At 53.2% G+C, this 18843-nt stretch overlaps 8 protein-coding genes across 8 annotated transcripts; 5 read left to right on the forward strand and 3 right to left on the reverse strand.

Annotated features, from left to right (window-relative positions):
- The first annotated feature begins 1267 nt into the window (after window positions 1–1267).
- Window positions 1268–2514, forward strand: BKA58DRAFT_76755 (uncharacterized protein). The gene is made up of 2 exons (XM_046175879.1): window positions 1268–1288; window positions 1367–2514. The coding sequence occupies exon 2, from the start codon at window positions 1545–1547 to the stop codon at window positions 2469–2471; it is 927 nt and encodes a 308-aa protein (XP_046028370.1). The 5' UTR covers window positions 1268–1288; window positions 1367–1544; the 3' UTR covers window positions 2472–2514.
- Window positions 2515–3196: 682 nt separating this feature from the next.
- BKA58DRAFT_76739 (Chloroperoxidase) lies at window positions 3197–5025 on the reverse strand. Its single transcript, XM_046175878.1, has 5 exons — window positions 4618–5025; window positions 4434–4557; window positions 4164–4386; window positions 3772–4105; window positions 3197–3719 (listed from the first exon to the last, which is right to left on the reverse strand). Exons 1-5 carry the CDS (start codon window positions 4840–4842, stop codon window positions 3327–3329), a joined length of 1299 nt encoding a protein of 432 aa, XP_046028371.1. The 5' UTR covers window positions 4843–5025; the 3' UTR covers window positions 3197–3326.
- Window positions 5026–6294: 1269 nt separating this feature from the next.
- On the forward strand, window positions 6295–8399 carry BKA58DRAFT_435283 (uncharacterized protein; the record flags this gene model as incomplete). Its single annotated transcript, XM_046173326.1, has 8 exons — window positions 6295–6468; window positions 6520–6592; window positions 6652–6945; window positions 7002–7119; window positions 7168–7232; window positions 7278–7671; window positions 7841–7991; window positions 8076–8399. 8 exons carry the CDS (start codon window positions 6295–6297, stop codon window positions 8397–8399), a joined length of 1593 nt encoding a protein of 530 aa, XP_046028372.1.
- A 1279-nt stretch (window positions 8400–9678) lies between these two features.
- On the forward strand, window positions 9679–11261 carry BKA58DRAFT_397698 (uncharacterized protein; the record flags this gene model as incomplete). Its single annotated transcript, XM_046171443.1, has 2 exons — window positions 9679–9900; window positions 9954–11261. The coding sequence occupies 2 exons, from the start codon at window positions 9679–9681 to the stop codon at window positions 11259–11261; spliced, it is 1530 nt and encodes a 509-aa protein (XP_046028373.1).
- Window positions 11262–11757: 496 nt separating this feature from the next.
- BKA58DRAFT_408407 (Alpha/beta hydrolase family-domain-containing protein) lies at window positions 11758–13077 on the reverse strand (the record flags this gene model as incomplete). The annotated part of the gene is made up of 2 exons (XM_046172083.1): window positions 11758–11996; window positions 12057–13077. The coding sequence occupies 2 exons, from the start codon at window positions 13075–13077 to the stop codon at window positions 11758–11760; spliced, it is 1260 nt and encodes a 419-aa protein (XP_046028374.1).
- Window positions 13078–13692: 615 nt separating this feature from the next.
- On the forward strand, window positions 13693–14968 carry BKA58DRAFT_76801 (uncharacterized protein). Its single transcript, XM_046175880.1, has 2 exons — window positions 13693–13963; window positions 14029–14968. Coding segments are annotated over exons 1-2 (759 nt in total). The 5' UTR covers window positions 13693–13961; the 3' UTR covers window positions 14786–14968.
- Window positions 14969–15150: 182 nt separating this feature from the next.
- On the reverse strand, window positions 15151–16410 carry BKA58DRAFT_408408 (Acetokinase family-domain-containing protein; the record flags this gene model as incomplete). The annotated part of the gene is made up of 1 exon (XM_046172084.1): window positions 15151–16410. One exon carries the CDS (start codon window positions 16408–16410, stop codon window positions 15151–15153), a length of 1260 nt encoding a protein of 419 aa, XP_046028376.1.
- A 633-nt stretch (window positions 16411–17043) lies between these two features.
- Window positions 17044–18305, forward strand: BKA58DRAFT_375384 (uncharacterized protein). The gene is made up of 2 exons (XM_046169412.1): window positions 17044–17346; window positions 17399–18305. Exons 1-2 carry the CDS (start codon window positions 17313–17315, stop codon window positions 18247–18249), a joined length of 885 nt encoding a protein of 294 aa, XP_046028377.1. The 5' UTR covers window positions 17044–17312; the 3' UTR covers window positions 18250–18305.
- Window positions 18306–18843: the final 538 nt, after the last annotated feature.

Genomic DNA, 18843 nt, shown 5'->3' on the forward strand with positions numbered 1-18843 from the left:
CTTTGAGTCGCGATTCGCTTTCATCTAGTGTTCTCAGACGTTGCGACAAGCCTTCGACCTCGATTTCGAGCTGCGATCGGTCCAGATCAGCTGCCTTGAGGGCTTCGTCCTTCTCCAGGAGGACGGCCTGCAGGTCCTTTAGCTGGGAGAGCAAAGAGGTGGAGATTTCGGTGGCCAGGGCGATGTCATTGATGCGGCTAGGCTGCTGGTTCCTCTGCTTCCGCGACGGAACGCTCACTTTGGTGGGTGACTGGATGGCTTCGCTGGAGTAGATGGAGCCGCCGGCAGTGGGATCCGTCTCGCCACTCGGTACGCGAGACTTGGGGAGGAAGGCGCGCGCCGTCTCCCTTCCAACCTCGTTGAACTCCTTTTCTAGTTCGGCCAGGCGCTGGCGCAGCTCTGGGCCGATGTCGTTGTCTTGCTGCTGCTGTTCGACCTCGTGCAGCTTGTCCTCGAGCTCCTTTCTCTGCTGCACAAGCGCACTCCCCAGGTGCGACGTCTCTTGCAGTCTGCGCGTCGTCTCTGCCAAGTGCGCCTGCAGAGCGCGTTTGGCCTGTAGGGGTGATCCGTTCAAGTACAGCGAGAAGTGCGAGTTATCGAAGGCGGAGTATCGCTGCCGGTGGGTGTCGTGCGGTGCGGCGAGGAAGGGGTCGGCGCCATTGTGGTGCTCCACCGAGAGCGCGCCCGGTGGAGGATTTGCTGTAGCCATGAGGAGTCGCTGGACGCGTTTGCTATTGGGTCATGTCCTGGGCTGGCTCCCCCGCTTGCAACTAGATGGGCTCGGGACGGCGGGCGGAGACGGGATGCGTTGGGCGAAAGGTGCAGGTAAGGAGCGGGCGGCGAGCGCGTGCCGCGGCGGCAGGCGGAGGCGGAGACGGCGGTGGCGAGGGTGGTTTGGGGGGTAGTATTAGAGACAGAAGCGATGGTAGGTCTCACTCTGTCGGGCTGTGGGTGCAATGCACAAAGGGTTTGGGGGACAAGGACGCGCGGGAAAGCGACTGGGGACACGGCAGCGGCTGCTGGCACTCGGTCGCGTTTCCGTCACACTAGAGAAAAGAAGCAAAGGCGCATCACCAGGCAGCGGCGCGGGATGGCGAAGAAGGAAAAACAAGGGAATGCCGAACGGGCTGGAGGGGCTACAGAGGCGACAGAGGAGGGATGATGGTAGAGCGGATGATGTTGTGCACAAGAGCGAAATGAGGCGACCGTGCGCTTTTGCCGCTTTCACGCTTTCGCCATGGAACCAGCGCTGGTACCCATAACATATCCACAACATCAACAAAGCTACGTATGCGCCTCCATTGGTTCGTGCCGGCACCTGCTGCACGTCGCATTGCTAGACTGCGCGACTGACGTGGTAGTGCAGCGGGTCGAGGGGCTGTTTGTGTAGGCGATTGGAGCAAAACAAGCACGACGCGCATCGCATTACCCCACGACCGCCGTCTCGGATCGCGTCACGTGACGTCGCATCTGTCAGCCACAGCTAGGCTCCGCCTCTGCGCCTCACTCCGACTTGTTCACCGTCTCGCACCCCAACCCCCGCCATGGATGTACCCGTCGTCAAGTTCAAGAAGCGAGGAGCAAAAGCTGCGCCCCGCAAAGTGGCCCCCCCGCCGCCGCAGTCGGATTCGGATTTCTCTTCAGACTCAGAAGGAGAGGGCGAGCATGGCCGCGTGGTGAAGCGGCGAAAGGCCAACGACAACGCGCTCAAGGCGTCGACTGCAGACCAGAAAACGCATGCGGCCGTCGAAGGTACAACACAATATGCGGCAAATCGCTCTGCGGTGATGGAAACGAGCAACGATGCGACGAAGCAGTCAGACTGGTACGACGAAAATGCCGAAGACGCTCTCAGCTCCAAGAATCTGCTCGGTAGCACGCGAACGAAGCCCCACAACTTCATCGAGAAGAACCCCGACGCACCCAGTCGCCAAGTAGGACCTATGAAAGCATCAACAAACATACGGACAATCACCGTTACAGATTACACGCCGGATGTGTGCAAGGACTACAAGCAGACTGGTTTCTGTGGCTTCGGCGACAATTGCAAGTTTTTGCACGCCCGCGAAGACTACGCGGCAGGCTGGAAGCTAGACCGTGAGTGGGACATGTCGACCAAAGGCAAGAAGCCTGGAGGTACTGTTGTCGCTTCTGCCAACAGGGACGAGAAGGAAAAGGATCAAGACGGAACAGACCTTGCGCTACTCGAAAAGATACCGTTTGTCTGCCTCATCTGCAAGAAGCCCTACAAGAACCCTATCATCACCAAGTGTGGACACTACTTCTGCGAGCCTTGCGCTTTGAAGAGGTATCGAAAAGACCCCACATGTGCAGCATGTAGTGCCAAGACATATGGTGTTTTCAACGGCGCAAAGAATCTCCAGAAGCTGTTGGAGAAGAAACAGAAATGGGAGGATCAGAAAAAGGCCGAAGCAGAAGAAAAACTGAGAGAAGACGAGGGCGGCGACTGAGTCTGCTGGGTGACAGCACAGTGGAAATATTAACAAGTTGGTGCAAGCATGGAGCTATGCTGGGCAACTGATGGTATCGTTGATCATTAGGCCGTTCCTTCCCAGTCATAGAAGCGATCCATCACCTTAAATGTAAGACAACCCGACAAGGCGCAGGCATAACCACCGCAGCTCTCATGAGGCTTGGGGAATAGCTTCGCTGGCAAAGCTGCTGTCGTTGGCAGGAAAAGAAACCATGTCGCACGCCTCGTTGCAAGGTAGACTATACGACAGGTCCGCCCTCTATTTGAGGAGGACAGGACTGGCTTGCGAAGCATACGAGGGAATACAGATGCTACAGCAATACAGATAGGAAGTAGATAGTGCGCTCATGCTAGTGTACATCAGTCCTAGTCAACGCGTTCACACTTTTGGGCCATGACTACACAGTTCCGTCTACTATGTCAGAGGCTCAATCTCTTCGTCTCGTCTATACTCGTTGTGATCTTAGCAGTTTCAGATGACGTTTTAGCCCACAAGAAGCATGGCATATTGCCATAAACTCGCTAGAAGATGCTGTGAAGACGGAGACTAAGAGGACGAAAAAGTATCTCATATTTGGAAATATTAGAGTTCTGATATAAAAATTAGCCACCAGAGTTGCGTTACGATGAATATGTCATATATACGCATATGCGGTAAGCGCTAAATAGCTGAAGAATACCACCGTAGTTTATTATGGCTCACTTCGCTAGTTTGTAGCACCTTACAAGCACAAAGACTAGCAAGGTAAACAAAAGTTTTGTGATATTAATACAACGAAGGTTTGAAGGCAAAAGGTCTAGTTAACATGTTCGCTGAGTATAGAGTCGCACTCTACAACGCACTTTCGGCACCAGGGAAGGCCTTCAAAAGGGCTGCGTCGTACTTGACAAGCTCGGGGCACCCAAGCTCTGCAATAATCGGGTCTAGAACAGAGGCCAGTTTTTGCACAGCGACCAAGACGTTGCCAAATAACCCGCGGAGGATGTCAGGAGCAGCTTCGCTGGCGGCCTGGAACGCAAGGCACATCAAGTTGTTTCCCTCAAGAATTGTCTGCGCGTTGAAAACGTTGCCTGTCAAGTCGTCGATATCGACACCCGTGAACGAGTTTGGCTGGCCGGTATTTCCACCAATTCGGATGAACTCGGGGTGGGCTAATTCGAGCGAAACGGCTTCAGTAGTGAACGCCAGGATGCTGTAATCGTCACCGATGACGCGGCGGTACCACTGTGATGAGTGTTAGCAAATGCAAGCTGATGGTGTTATGGTGTGTACTCACGTTCTCAGGAATCCTCTCTTGCCCACGAGCCCACTTGTAATTACCCTTCTCTCCAGTAACACCCTGGAATGACATGAGTGTCTTGGCATCAAGGTAGCCGTCTGGGTTATCAGCAGTGTGGTTGGCGAAGAAACGGTAGGTGAATTGATATGTCGCCGGGTTAAGCGCAAGGGACGTTAGCGGGCCTGAGAAGTAATGTCCATTCGTAGCAATCGAGTGCCTCGTGCGATCAAGGCGGAACGCGGTCATGACAGAAATATCAATGCCGTTCTTGCCGAGAGGCATAGAAAGGAGCTGCTCGAAATAGCTCAAGTTAAGAGAGACGGGGTTGCCACTACGAGTAATGAGTTATGCGGACCAGGCGACAAGATGAAGAAACGTGAATGACATACGTTGAATACAAGTCCCCTCGCGTGGGCGATGCATCAACCTCGAAGCGGTTGTGTGACGCACTGAGGCCTTGTGGTTCTCCAAGAAGGCCGAGTGATGAGGCGACACCGCCTAGGAGTCCACCAGTCTTAGGCTTACCGCCAATCGAAAAAGAGGTGAGGTCTCCTGCCATGATGGCGGAGTAGATTGCCAGAAATGCGGAAAGGTCCAGGCCCATACCAAATACTGAGGTTGTTAGCACTCCGTGAATAAGAGCGTCAAGGCATGCAAACCCTCATTAGCGGCCGTAGTCATTTGTGCAACTGTGGCGATGCCGTTTCGGGGTAGGTAACCGTGGTTTGCCATAACGTTGATACCAGGGCAAGGTCCACGGAGATCATTGGGGCCTGGTGCAATCTGATAACGAAGTTGTCAGCAAATGCACTCCGTGTCGCGCATCTCGGCAGGGCCACTCACGTATTTATGATCACCAGTGGTACTGATGCGCTGAGCCTCTGCATTGAATGCACGTTTGACGTGGGCACCCGATCGCTTGCTCTCGAAATCTCTTGATATCTTCTCCGTCAAAGCGGTGATCTCCGCAAGAGTCGCTCCACTGATGTCGCCTTTGAGCATGCTCGCAGGAAAGGCGAAGGTCGCCAATGAGAAGAGCGTTGCGCTACATAGCACTGAGACCTTCATGTTTGCAACAACAACAAGCTCGGATTTGAAAGAGTGTGAAGGAAGGACGTGAAGTTGGATTGAGGAAGATACGGTCCGCGACAGGTAGGGATTGTTTAACTTTCATAGTGGCAAATGAGTGCTGCACACACGTGGGCCGCTATGACTCTCATCTAACTGTTGCCGATAGAGATGCCAATCTGGGGTCAGGTACCTTCCAGCATAGTCATGACAGCCCGCTTCACTTGCTCCAAATTATAGGGGGGAGGGTCTGAGGCAAGGAGATCGACGTGGGCGTTCTCTCTGCACGCTTTAACCTGTCGCAACCCGCTCGCGCAAGCTATAGGGTTCAGTCCGTTCCCGGGTTTGCTAGATCCCGCGGCTGGCCTTAGGGAGAATAAAGCGCTCTAGCCTTATCTAGGTAAGAAGTTAGGCTTGAACTGGGTAAATTGTAGGAATGTCGAGCGAGTATTCCAAGACTTTTGAGCCCTAGGCGGCGATCAAAGCGCGCCGGACCGTGTTCGGGTGAGTACCTAGGTAGTTAAGCTTGTAGATCGGCAGCTAGCTGGATATCTCGCCTTTTTTACCGCATTTGTCTGACCAACGTCCGCACAGAGATGATGAACGTTGCCTGCATCGATCAAAAGCGAATTGTTTATTTTGAACACGTGTGAAGCTGCAGGAAGGTTGACTGATCTATGCATCCCGCCCTCGCCCTACTTCCATGCGGCGGAAATGGAGATTGCCAAGGTGAACACCTGGGCATGTAAACCCGCCGCAAATAATCGGTCCAAGACGCATCCGAAACTAGCGCATATGGTCTAGCGGGGATGATGTCTAACTACCTAGGTAGGCCGTTGTTCATACGTGCTAGGGGATTAAAGGCGTCCACGGGTATTTCTCGCTGCCCAAGTCAGAGCCTAACACTGGGAAACGCTTGGACTGAAGACGCTACAATCTACACCAAAGCTGACAATGGGTGACAAACCACTTTTGGGGGCCAATGGAACAAGATCGGTGCATTGCCCGGCGCGGGCTTCTAAGCAGAGTCGCATGCAAGTTCAAGCCTCGCGCAGAGAGCCTGCACTGCATGGTTGGCCGCGAACGATGCCCTGATTAGCATTATCCCAAAGCCAAGCCAGTGTTGCGCGATACCTACGCACTCTTCTAAGCGTCCCCACAGGCATATGCCAAAGCTTGTACTGCAGAACAGCGGCAAGATTCTAGTTTGCCATATGGGAGACGGTTCTCAGCCGGGTACCCACCACTCAAGGAAAAGGGTGAATACCGGCCACTACCCAGCTGGCTAACTTCTATCCGCAACCCTAGGTATCCTCGACATCGTTCGATATAAACTTGATCCTTGTCCCACGTCAGCATCGTATCGAAGGACCGCAGTTGGATTTTCACATAGCGCCAAGGAGCATTCGTTTCAATTCCTTCTCCTTTTCCTTATTCTCGAGTCCAAACCACATGGCTACCTACGATACTTGGGTTAGCAACCCCAAAGAGAGCCATGGAACGCTTATGTCCGTCGTCACCTGGTCGCTCGTCTCCGTCGCCGCTGCCTTTTTGGTCCCTCGGCTTTATATTCGCCAGCGTCAAGGGAAGCTGTGGCTTGACGATTGCACACTTACCGTCAGTTGGGTAAGTGCCACAACATCTCGAAGCGAAGATCAGTTGACTCATTCGATACAGATCTTACTTCTGATCCAAGTTACCATAAACCAACTGTCTATCAACATAGGCTACGGAAAACATACACTTGACCGTAATACGCCAAAGGAGAGTCGCACATTCCATACCTCAGATTGCTAATCTTTACGCTAGTCGATTTACGCAATGTCGATAAAATGATGTATATTGGCGCAGCAGAACTGACAATATACACCGTCGCTATTGCCCTAAGCAAGATCTCTTTTGGACTTACTTTGCTTCGATTGACGGACGGATGGGTCAGACTCTTCGTATACTTTGCGATCTCTACCCTGGCGATTTTCGCAGTCCCTGCCACTGTTATACCATGGGTACAATGCAAACCGCTGGCTAAAACCTTTGTGGACTTTATACCGGGCGAGTGCATCAACAAGCATCCCTCTGTCGTGTATGGGCGTTTCCAAGCTGGTGAGCAGATAGCCTCAAGGTGTGTACCTTGATTCCTTAGCTGACATGCGACGCAGTGTGGTCAGCACTTATGGATGTGTCTCTTGCTATACTGCCGTGGAAAATCCTTTGGAACTTGCAAATGCGTACCGCAGAGAAGATCGGTGCATGTGTCGCCATGAGTCTGGGAATACTGTAAGTTCATACATTGCTGGGTTGAAGACTGGGCTAATTTGATCGAAGAGCTGGAGTCACGTCAATTGTTAGATCCACATACATCGAGAAATTGACAGTACAGGATGTATCATGTAAGGCATCTCAAGGCGTGCACCGATCATTGCTAACAGCCACAGATGAATCGTACAAATCCATCATATGGGCAGTCGCAGAGTGTTCCATGGCCATCGTCGCTACCTCAATTCCCGTACTTCGCGTCGTTTTCCGGCAGGCGTTCAACTCCGCTATTGAAGGCTACACGGGTCAGAGTAAAAGCAAATCGCGATCGAACCCTTCCAACGCAGCGAGCTCGGGGAACCGAATGAGCACACGACAATTTAGCAAGAAGACGCCAGAAATATCGGTTAGCGGAGAATCTGTGAAGGAAGTGTTTGGACGTGGATCACATGGATCAGAGAACTATGTAGAGCTAGATGATCTGGCAGTCGAGGAGGGTACTGGGCGCGTTACTGCTTCGTCTCTAGAGACTTTGCCAGACGATGCCGAGCGCTATGCACTAAACTGGCACGTGTAAGTTGCTCCGCGATTAGCGCGCATAAGGCGCCTAAAGGGCTGCGCGCAGAGAAGTTCTATAGTGTTGTCAATTACTCCTGCTTCTTGGGTTTATATCTTATTTCCAGTGACTGGCGAATTCATAATTCAACCATCAGAGGAGGAGCTTTGACTGAGCCGCGAGAAGGCCGGACGTAGCAGGTCTGAAAAACACGCATATACTGTCACGAGCGAAGTCGGAAACACTTTTCTTCGACAAAGCCGCCGCCTACAAGATTTGGCGGCTCAGTTTCGACGACTGTCATGATGTTCACATCTGGGAGCACCGCCCGGTCGGAGTACAGATGAGCTACTAGACAAAGTGGAAGAGGTCCGTGAAGCGTACGTCAAGATATCTACCTTCAAGGAGCTAACAATTACAGGTATTTGCACTTGTTCATGGGTCTAAAAAGATCAAAGGCATGTTTACCAGAGTCCAGTACATAGTGCGACATGTCGCAGAAGATCCTATGACCAAACGTGCTCGCAGCATTCGGCCTGGAGAGAAGGATCCCACCATGCTCGATGCCTTCGAGAATAAGGCAGACGCTACTTCCACCCATTCCGAGCCCCTTGTCCAAGCGCTCGATGAGACATACAACGAGCGATTTTCCTTCGCAGAAGCTGATGAAATAGAGGATACCATTCCATACCCAAGTCGCAGCCACAATCCCACCGAAAGACTGTTTTGGAGAAAGGCCCGGTAAAGCTAAATTAGACGAAGGGCTGCAGAGATTGCACAATTCAAGAGCAGTGGCAATATGGTGGGTATTGGCGAGCGACCCTTTGTTTAGGGTTCTGGCCAGAAAAGGGATGAACGAGCTCCGTTCGAAGAGAGAACTCGACGCATCCGGGAATTATGGAACTGGGATTCCGTAGTTTGAATGGGTAGATAGGTCACGGGGTCCAGACTATTCTTTACCTACATTAATCCCGAATGTACTTCTGTGAAACCAAGCGAACTTAGGGATTCTCCTTGGAACTTTATGGATACAGTAAGAACGGCTCTACGCCGTCAGCGAGAATATGACATCCAAGGGAAACATGTTATCGAAAAACTGTTTACCAACCATGGCCAACGGTCAATATACAGGGGGTGCCGTCTCTCATCCAGAATGAAGGTCGAATCGTTGACGAGGCTTCCCAGGCTTACGCTGCCATCGCCTTGTTCTACCAGATGGGAGAGTTTCTTGGGCAAGGACGCAGACGAGTGTCGGAGGCTAAGTGAAGGCGTGACGTGGACTACGCAGACGCGCAAAGTGTGTGAGATTGTGTTTTGGCGAAGTTTTGTAAACGTAGATGCCGGCTTCCTTGAAGGGTTGCATTCTGGATGGCTTTCGTAGCAAGGTCGGTAGACGGCAATGATAGCTCACGATGCGCACATGCGGTGTTCAAACAGCAGACGTCGGACTAGCCTATGTCTGGCTCTGTACGACGTTGTGTCTCACAGCAGGGTGACTTGGGATCGCGAGTGGCTTGGCACATGACGGATGAGATGTACGTGTGTTGTGCATGGGAGAGGTGAAGCCTTCTAGAACCGTGGATCCCCCACCGAGCCCTGCCTGAACGGGCAAGGCGTATGTCCGAATAGCAGCCGGATCGAAAGCGTCAGATGGAAACTTGAGCGCTGCCCCTCATGACCAGCGGAGGCAGAGATTTTGCAAGCACCATTTGGACACCTCTCGAGCACGCGGTTGTGCTTTGCTGCGCCTGTCGCCCGCGAGGGAGAGCTGAAGTTGCCGCCTCGTTGGCTCGGTGAGATCGATTGACCAGAGGCGTCGTGTGACGTGCGCCGGCCAACCACCCGTCAGCCTCCGAATGCGTCACTCCCCGATACCAGGTACGCGACGGGCAATGCGACCATGGCCGGCTGTGCTGCCCGTAACCGCCCGCCATGAGTGCGACGACTGACGCTGCTCAGGTGCTGCCCAGTATCCCTCTCCGCCCTCTACAACCACCTGAAGGCGACAGACGCCAGCCCGGCGCATGCCCAAAGCGGAATCATCCGGCCGATCAGAAGACTCGTCCATTCCCGCGCAGTCCATGCTTCTTCACGCCGACCCGGGCCTGGCCGAGGTCCCAGGCTTCAGAAAAGAGCAATTGGACGCCCTGGCCCGCAGCGTTGAGCTGAGAAGGCAGCAGCTCGAGGCCGACATCCGGGACTACATAGCGGCCAAGCAGGACGAGCTGCGCAGACATGGCCACGAGGTATGCGTCCCTGCCCCTTCTCTGCTTGCTGTGAGAGACTGATTTGGGCCTAGCTTGTAGACCGGTACCGCTCCATGGCATGCGACCAGCAGTCCGCGTCTGCAGAACAAAGCTGTGCAGGTAATGCCGAAGGCCCTGCTGCACCGCTCGACCCGGAGCCCGAGGACAAGATCAGGCACAAGAAGCACACCAGAGTGCACAAGAGGGAGAAGGAGCTCTATGGACTAGTCACGCCCGTTTTCCTTCCCTTGCTCGATGCGCGCGACAGTTCGCCCGAAAAGAAGAACAAGTCCAAGTCCAGGCCCGAAGCCGCGCACAGCCCAGTCACCCCGGCAAGCATAGCACACGCAGGAGCGTCAGGACATGCTGAGCACAGTAGAGACGACCGGAAGCCTACCAGCGACGCCAAGGACATGGAGGGCATAGCGCTGGGAGAGCCAGCCAAGCTGAGGCAGCCAGCTGATGGAGACAAGAAGACCAAGCGCACCACGACGAAGAAGTCTGCGCTGCGGCACAAGGACACGCCTAGATTGCGCCGGAAGAGGGTCAGTCTGGTCATCGATGGCCAGACCGTCCTTCCCGCAGACACTGTCGACGAACCACCTCTGACTTCGCCCAGCAGCGTAGCAACATCGGCATCCAACTCGACCGCTTCGCTTGACGACATGATAGATCCGCGACTCACCACCCCGGAGCCACCAGTCCACCTCGAACACCGTGACGCCGTGCACCACAGCCTACCTCTCCCCATGACCAACGCCATCAACTCGGCTTCAAAGCTCCTCTCCGAAGCCCCAACACCCATATCCGTCGTCGCCGCCGCCCAATCACCCCCAGTTGCCTCCCTACGGTCCCCCAGCATAACTTCGGGTCCTACACAAACTGCGACACGTACATTCCTCGACCCTTCGCCCGCCGTACACCAACAGATCACACAATCGATTCCGGAAACCGCAGGCCCAGACCCCATCTACTCGACCGCACCAGCCACGAGCGCTGAACTCGAAATTGACGACCTCGCAGACGACGACACGAATTTCGATACCTACGTCGGCGGCTTACACGGGAGTGGTGTTGATGATGTGGATCAAGCGGGCAGTTACGGATATCCGAGTAGTCTGGGCGCCAGCTACATGGAGAGCTATATGCAGAACCGGCCATTGAGCGTGAGGATGCTGGCTGCGAATAAGGCGGGTTTGGGTGACGAGGAGAAGAGGAAGTTGCTCGAGGAAAGAGACGACAAAGAGGCCGAAGCTGATGAGGAAGAAGAAGAAGAAGATTACAGGAATAGCGCGAATGCGAGGCACAAGGCTGTTGACGCAGCCGAGGACAATTTCATGGGAGATATGGACGACTTCTGAGATTGGGCATGGGATGATGCCATTGTATTAGGAATTGGATACGACATCATGTCTGGACTGTTCTACGTGAACTATCTTGGATGGGAATCACGACTCGAACTGGGGCTCTTGGGTATGAACATGATCATGACCATGACCATGGGCTTTCAGGCTCATGACGCCACAACAACTACGACGACTACTCGATACTCACCAATCATTGAATGAACACACACACGTTCGTCGTATGATAAGCATTCTTAAGGCCTGAATGGACCCAAGAAAGTCATGGCAGAGCAAGAAGCACGATTCATGATATCCCAGCCGTATTCTGAAGTGTGTTGGGCCGTTTATACCTTTTCTCGATTCTTCAAACCTTGTATATACGGGCGACCTTTTCGATCCTCACGCATTTTTGTTTGTTAGATACTGGGCATTCCATGTACACTACATCATCTATAAACCCTTCAAACAGCGCTGTTTGATCTACTCTTACTCGAAGAGATGGTCACACACTTTAGTCCCGCTGGCTGACCTGCTGAACTCTATTCACTACCCTGTCTAATAGGCTGTCCATCTCATCGCTCACGAATCTGGGGTCGTCTTGTTGGATAAAGTGGCCACAGCGAACAGCTGTGATGGGACCGATGGCTTTGCCTTCGTCCGTGATGCGACAGAGACCCTCGTTGTAGCGACGCCAAGCGGGGTTGGCATAAGTCATGGTCAGAATCTTGGGTGTCTGCATTGTACCCTCGTCTATTTGCCGGGTTAGTCTCTGTAGTCCAAGCGTCGACTTGGAAAGAGACAAGTACGTACACGACTGCTCAGCAAACGTTTCCCAGTCATGTCCTACGACTGTGAGGTAAGGACCTCTGCCCAAGTAGCCCTCGAGTTTTGGTGCATCTGCGTAGGGTAATAGTTGTGGCAGATTACGTCTTGATAACCCCTCTTGACTAGGAACGTCGGGATGGAACATCCTTCTATACTTTTCTCTGGTAGCTCGTACTTCGTCTTGTGTGACACCTTCGGGTAGCGTGTGCGAGTTGAAGTCTGGTGCATCGGGGTCCGGCCACAGGTCTTGGTAGTCCGAGTTGGCCATGATGCTGTCCAGGAACAACAGACCCGATACGGTTCCAGGATAGCATTGCGCAAAAAGTCTTGCAAGTGCGCAGCCGATGCTGTTGCATACAAAGATGAGACAGGGGTAGTGCGTAGGTTTGTTGACGTCAAGGTGTTCCCTCCAGATTTGTAGGGTAAATTGCTTCAGTGCTTTAACTGCAGATATCGCGTCGTGTCCGTGGGACGGTGGTGGATGCTGGTCGTCGGGATCAGGATCAGAATCTCCTTGACCATATCTATCGTAGCTCAACAGAGCAGGATATGGTAAACGCCCCACTATTCTCTTTTCCAGAAAACTGCGCATGGCAGGATCCCATGAGCTTCTTGGCATCATGAGCCCATTGAGGAAAACGATGAGCGTTTGCGAGAAAGGGTTCGGATGGCCGCCGTGAGGTTTGGATGCAGGGTAGTACGTGTAGTGCATATGTGCACCGGGCTTATTGTCCAGTGCCAGTGAGGAAACCTCGGCATCCGGAAATGGTGGAAGGTCATCTTCGGATGAGTTCATGCTACCAGGGAATGGAATCGCGTAGCTGCGATTGTTCATGGAGTCGTGTTTTCGAGCTGTGTTGATGGGGTCTGCTTGTGCCGAATTGGTACCTGGTGAATTAGCCTGGTCCATGGTGGCAGGCTTTTCCCTTGTTGCCAGTCCTTCTCTTTCCCTCCTGGTTAAGCCCGAGTACTTGAGTTGCGGAGAGATGTACGGGAATGCATCCATGGCCTGGCGCAGTGGGGGCCTTTGTTGGATGCGCAGCGATTACCAGCCATGCAAATTGAGAAGGGGCGATGTGCAACTGAAGCGGAAGACGCCGGAATGGGGTCTATCGAGCAGACAGAGACGGCTAGAAGATTCAGGAACGAGTACGCAGCTTTTGTGTTCACGGAGGCTAATTCGAGAGTGCATTCAGCAACACATTACCCCTCTTCGCGTCCAAGGCGGGAGAGAAGAGCAGGATCTAGGTCTCGATCGGAGCCAGGGCCTATGCTGCCAATGAGCTCTCACGTGTAGGCGTGTTCCATGTCGCCAAGGGTAGCGATGTTCAAAAGGGTTACCAGGTCGACCAAAGTGGTGCGCGCGCGGTATCGGTCGAGATGATGATGTCGCGAGATGACGCGGGTCACGGGCACCCGCTCATGGCAGCCAAGAGGGGCTTTGATCATGACACGCCGATCCACCAGCCCGAGCGCGAAGGCGGGTGGCTTGGAGGATTTTGGCAGACTAAGAAATAAAGCGTGAAACCAGAAGCGAGCGCTGCAGGAGAAGGAAAAGGCACGGCGCTGCGATGGGTGGGGGCAACGTGTGCAGCCAGGAACCGGCGGCTATGACGTGGGCGGGTTCCCTTTCACCGTAGCCGCGTGCCGCGTTGCTGCATGTGCGCTGGCTGCGTCCCCTTGATATGAGCAACTTACCCGCGCCGTTCCTGCCAGCCGCTTTCCATCGCCCCCTAGTCTTATGCCCTTCACTCTGACGCATCCCGCCTTGGCTGGTCTCTTCACCACCCGACGCTGCCCACGAGCCCGCAGTCTGCAGCAGGTTGGTTTGCCGCTTCTACAAGGCGCAGAAGTCGACTGACCGCCTTGGAAAGTTGATGCACCTTCACCATGTAAGACATGGACTGTACGAACTGCATGCACAACATACACTGACTCCGTATCTTCACCTTTGCAGGCCATACGCCGACGCTCAAACCCAGACCGTCTGGGCTGGCCTTTGCAGGATGCATGTTCGCCCTGACGTCCTCTTCACGGCCCCCGACACTACCACTCCGCCCGCCGAGATGGTAACGGACAAGTTGCAGGGCCTCGACAATGTCATGACCGGCGCCCAGCTAGGCACCCTCGACCCCAATAGCGCCTCGTTACAGAGCCTGCTCCAGAGGCGACACAAACGCCCCGACATGCCCACGCGCATCTCTCTGCCCCGGTCTGATGTCGACGACCAAGTCCTCCCCTCTCCGCATCCGACCCACGCTCTCCTCTCCCCGTTGCCCGAAGCCAACAAGCGCTTTGCCGGTCACACTCCGCTGATTCCACGCGCCCTTTCGCCAGTACAAGACGAGCAGCCCGCTGTGCAAGAACCGCTTGCTTGGGAAGAGCAAGCGGACACACCGCCAGAAGACCAGCCCTTGATAGGTCCACTCATGCTACCTACCAATCCGGTCGATGGTGCAAGCGATCATATAGCACTCGAGGTGCTGGACGATGTACTCGAACAGGTTGCCAAGGACCAGGACAGGTTCAGCAAACTCAAGGATGCCCCCGAGCCTGCAGCTCCCCCCACAGCTGCCGAGAAGGCCCAAGAGGACTTGCCATTGAGTCACAAGGCATCAGCCGGATCGCGCAATCCATGCGCCACCAAACTTGTTGACGGCGTCAGGCTCAAAAGCCCCCCTTTGAACTTTGGAGTGCCCATTGGTCAAGTATAGTCTGCTTCCCAGTCGCAATCGCGAACCGCCACTTCTTCAGGGTCTCGATGGCCAAGCGCCTCGACATCTCGCAAGAACAGCATGGCTCAGACCCCGGGAGACCTGTCCCCAGAATTTGTGTTTTCCTAGTGCATTTGCATGGTGTTTGACAGTGGATTGGATCGGAGCATGGGTGGCGTTTGGGTAAAAGGAACACATCACAGCACTTGGGAGCGATACCCAACGACATATACTTATGCAAGGCACCAAGACATTCATCGCAGGCTATAGACTACCAGCCTAGAATCAAAAATAGAGGAACAGCTCCACAGTTTCTGAATAGCTGACCCTTATATGCTTGTGGTATACATTGCCAGCACCATCCATTACTTCTTTCCCACAAATCGGTCCTTATCACCCAACACTCCTCTCGCCATCTCTAACTGCTCATCTGTCTGCACGACTAATGTCTTGTACTTCGCATCGCGAGCACTGATATCTGTAACCACATCCTCGACCTGCCCCGCATTCTTCTCCTCATCGAGAGCGAAACCTAGGCACCTGACTCCCTTCACTACGGCCTGTCTCAACTTCCCTCCCTTCTCACCAATACCCCCGGCAAACACAAGCGCATCCACCTCGCCATCCAATTTGGCAAAGTACGGTGCGACATAATTCAAAATGCGATCAACAAAGATGTCAAACGCAAGCTTGTCCTCTTTTCTCTCTGAAGAACTGATCTTCCCGAAATCCGTGGTACCAGTCAGACTCTTCCATCCGCTCTTTTTGTTCAGAATCTCTTCGGCTTGCGTAATGTGCAATTTTTCGCTAGAACTGTGCGACGGTTTGCCAGCGCTATGCGTGTAGTGGAACATGAGAGATGGGTCGATGGAGCCCGAGCGTGTGGCCCCTGGTAAGCCAGCGAGGGGCGTCAGACCCATTGTCGTGTCGAGCGACTTTCCACCTTTGATGCAGCATGCCGAAGCGCCGGATCCGAGATGCAGGGCGATGATGTTGGTTTGTTCGAGCGGCTTGCTCAAGTGCGTTGCTACCGCGTTCGCGATGAAGGAGTAGCTTATGCCGTGAAACCCGTATTTGCGCAGCTTGTTCTTGTGCGCAACGGTTTGGTCGATTGGGTAGGTGCATATGTAGTCTGGGAGCGTATTGTGGAAGGATGAGTCAAAGTAGGCAATGTTCTTTGCGTGGGGTAGGATGTCTGCCACGGCTCGGACAATGGTGAGAGCGGGTGCATTATGAAGGGGTGCTAGGTCGGAGAGTTCTTCAATGTGGTGGTATGTTTCTTTGTCAATGACCTGGCTTCTGGGGTAGTCTCCGCCATGCACTACGCGATGGCATGTGAAATGGATGTCTTCTTTTCGGTTGAGTTCGGGAAGACCTTGGTCGTTGGTCAGGTGGTCCAATATGTAGCGGAATCCGTCTTCTTGTGAAGTGACATCCTCCAGCTCTTGACCATTAATCCTCTCATCTCCCCGCTCGTACTTTAGCTTTGAAGGCGGCGCAGTAAGTCCCTCGACGGTAGCTTCAGCGAGTTGTTTCGGTACCGAGGAGCCATCTTCTGGAGTCTTGTAGACGGAGATCTTGACGCTGGACGATCCTGCGTTGATTGAGAGAATAATCTCAGGCATTGTCGTGGTTGTGGATCGTGCAGATGATGGTCTCCAATATGGCAATGGTATTCTTGCTCTGTCAATGCTAACAGCGATCAGGAAGTTCAGTATTCTACCGGAACTCGAGCGCAGCAGCTAGGTAGTTCCAATGTGGAGTAACAATGACGTCGTTCGCAAAAAGGAAAAGGACAGTCTAAGTAGCAGCTTTCTTGAGCAAACCGGAAATCAGACACACTTTGGAGCCCCTAGAGCATTAGGCTATATATATGTATATCAAATCTCGATTTTGCGAGTTCCACCTTTCACGTGTAGCGTGAAGCTCGAACGACCGGAAGTCGCGGAGCCCCCCCAAACCAACAATTTCTTTTCACCGTAGAAACCTGCGCGTTTGCATCTTCGTCGTACGTGCGTTAGTCTTGTGTTAGTCACTACTAATAGGTCAAGCTATGATCACGACTTCTCGTGACTTTGTGTGTGCTCCGCGATGCCCGCATACCTGATGAGATGACGTCATCACATCCGTAACATATGGCTGCAAAGTACATTCTGTCGCTCATGGTCTCGTTATAGACGTATCTGCGTCATGTGACCTTTGATACCTGCTCGGGCGCAAAGTACTCGCCTACACTCCCAGAGGTTAGTTAGCGTTGAGTGAACACTGGTAGGTATAGATGATGGAAGCGACATCGAATGCTGCCCGGCCAGTCGTCACATGCAATACATCAAAATGACAATCGGCATGCGAATAACACTTTCGGTTGCGTTCAGGAATTCTGGCACAACCCCGCATCCTCTGTAAAGCTTCCTACTGCGGGGAAGCTGGAGATAATATACAAGTCGCATCCTAGACCAACTCTAGCCCTCAGCTTTCATTCCACTGCCAATTCAGCAGTATTCATAGAGATAAGCCAAATATCGAGATGACGAGACAACCCAAAACAGCATACATTACAGGTACCTACCCTACACTGTTAAACACCGCATGAATACCGATCTCCACCCACAGGCGGCGCAAGCGGCATAGGCCTTGCCTTAACAACGCACCTCCTATCCCAAAACTACCGCGTCTTCATAGCCGACCGCAACACGACCGGCGCGGCGCGACTCGCCTCCCAGCACAACAAGCCCAACAATACCGTGCTCGGGTACTGTACTTGCGACACCGCGAGTTGGGAATCCCAAATCTCCGCCTTTCAGATGGCACTGAAAGCTCTCGATGGGAGAATATCCTGCATCTTCCCCATCGCAGGCATCGGCGAAAAGAAATGGCTTCCCTTCCCTTCCGAGAGCAACGACGTAGCCGCCCATCTATTCACGAAGCCTGATCTCTCGGTCCTTGATGTCGATCTCAGTGGTGTCCTATATACTGTTGCGTTGGCCGTGCAACATTTCCGGCGTCAGAGTCCCGTTGTCTGGGAAAACAGTTTCGTAGAGCACTCCATGCGCGGTAAGATCGGTCTTGTGGCAAGTGTATGTGGGTTTTACTGCGTACCCAGCCTACCCATCTACACGGCAGCGAAACACGCGTTAGTTGGGTTGACGCGCTCGTATGGCGTATTACTTAAGGAAGAGGGTATCACGGTTAATGCCGTGGCTCCGAACGTTGTACGGACAGGGATTAGTGACGATGCGTTTTACGATGCGATGGAAGATGAAGGTTTGTTGACGCCGATGGATGGGTTGATGAAGGCTTTTGGTGACATCTTGGAAGGGGATAAAAGTGGCCTTGTCTATGAGTGTGGGACGAAAGGGGATTGGACGGTTCGAGAGGGTGCGATGTATCTGGACGAGGAAAGTGGGAGGTGTTGTGCTTTACTGCAAGAAAGAGCAAAGAAGCTCCATTATGGTCCGGGTTGATGGAGTTGGATTGTGGGGTTGGATAGTCTGGGTTAAATGTTATGCTCTTTCCGACCATTCAACTTCGTCATATTTTGTTTATACCACCCATCCTTTCTCACCGTCATAGCCAGACGGTATAGTGAGTATCACAGATGAGTCAGCAAGACAAACCACCGGAACAGAGCGATTCGAAAGTTCTGCGCAGATACGTCTCACCATAAACTTACTTAGTGGGAGAGCGCAGTTGGACAGGGTAGTAGAGTTAGCTTTTGTGACGTCCAGAGGTATCGTAATTCTAGAGATCAAAAATTGATACGTGCAGATAAGAACCACAAGCACATAATGCGTGGAAGAGTATCGAACAACACTCACACAAAGATTACATCACGTTATGCAATTTGTCTGTCAGTATACCTGTGTACTCCGAGAAAAAAGCCACATACCAGCGGGGTCAGCCCTTCCTCGAGGCTGTTTATAATATAAGGATCCCCGTTACCCAGAATATCATACAAACCGATCCATCCAGACAGCAACTCGGCGCCCGCCGTATCTGTAGGGCCTAGAAGTAGTCACGTGAGTCGAGGTGGAAGCGACGAGTAGAGCAGCACTAGC

The sequence above is a fragment of the Alternaria rosae genome, assembly GCF_020736505.1.
Source record: "Alternaria rosae strain MPI-PUGE-AT-0040 chromosome Unknown BKA58scaffold_2, whole genome shotgun sequence".
Taxonomy (NCBI): domain Eukaryota; kingdom Fungi; phylum Ascomycota; class Dothideomycetes; order Pleosporales; family Pleosporaceae; genus Alternaria; species Alternaria rosae.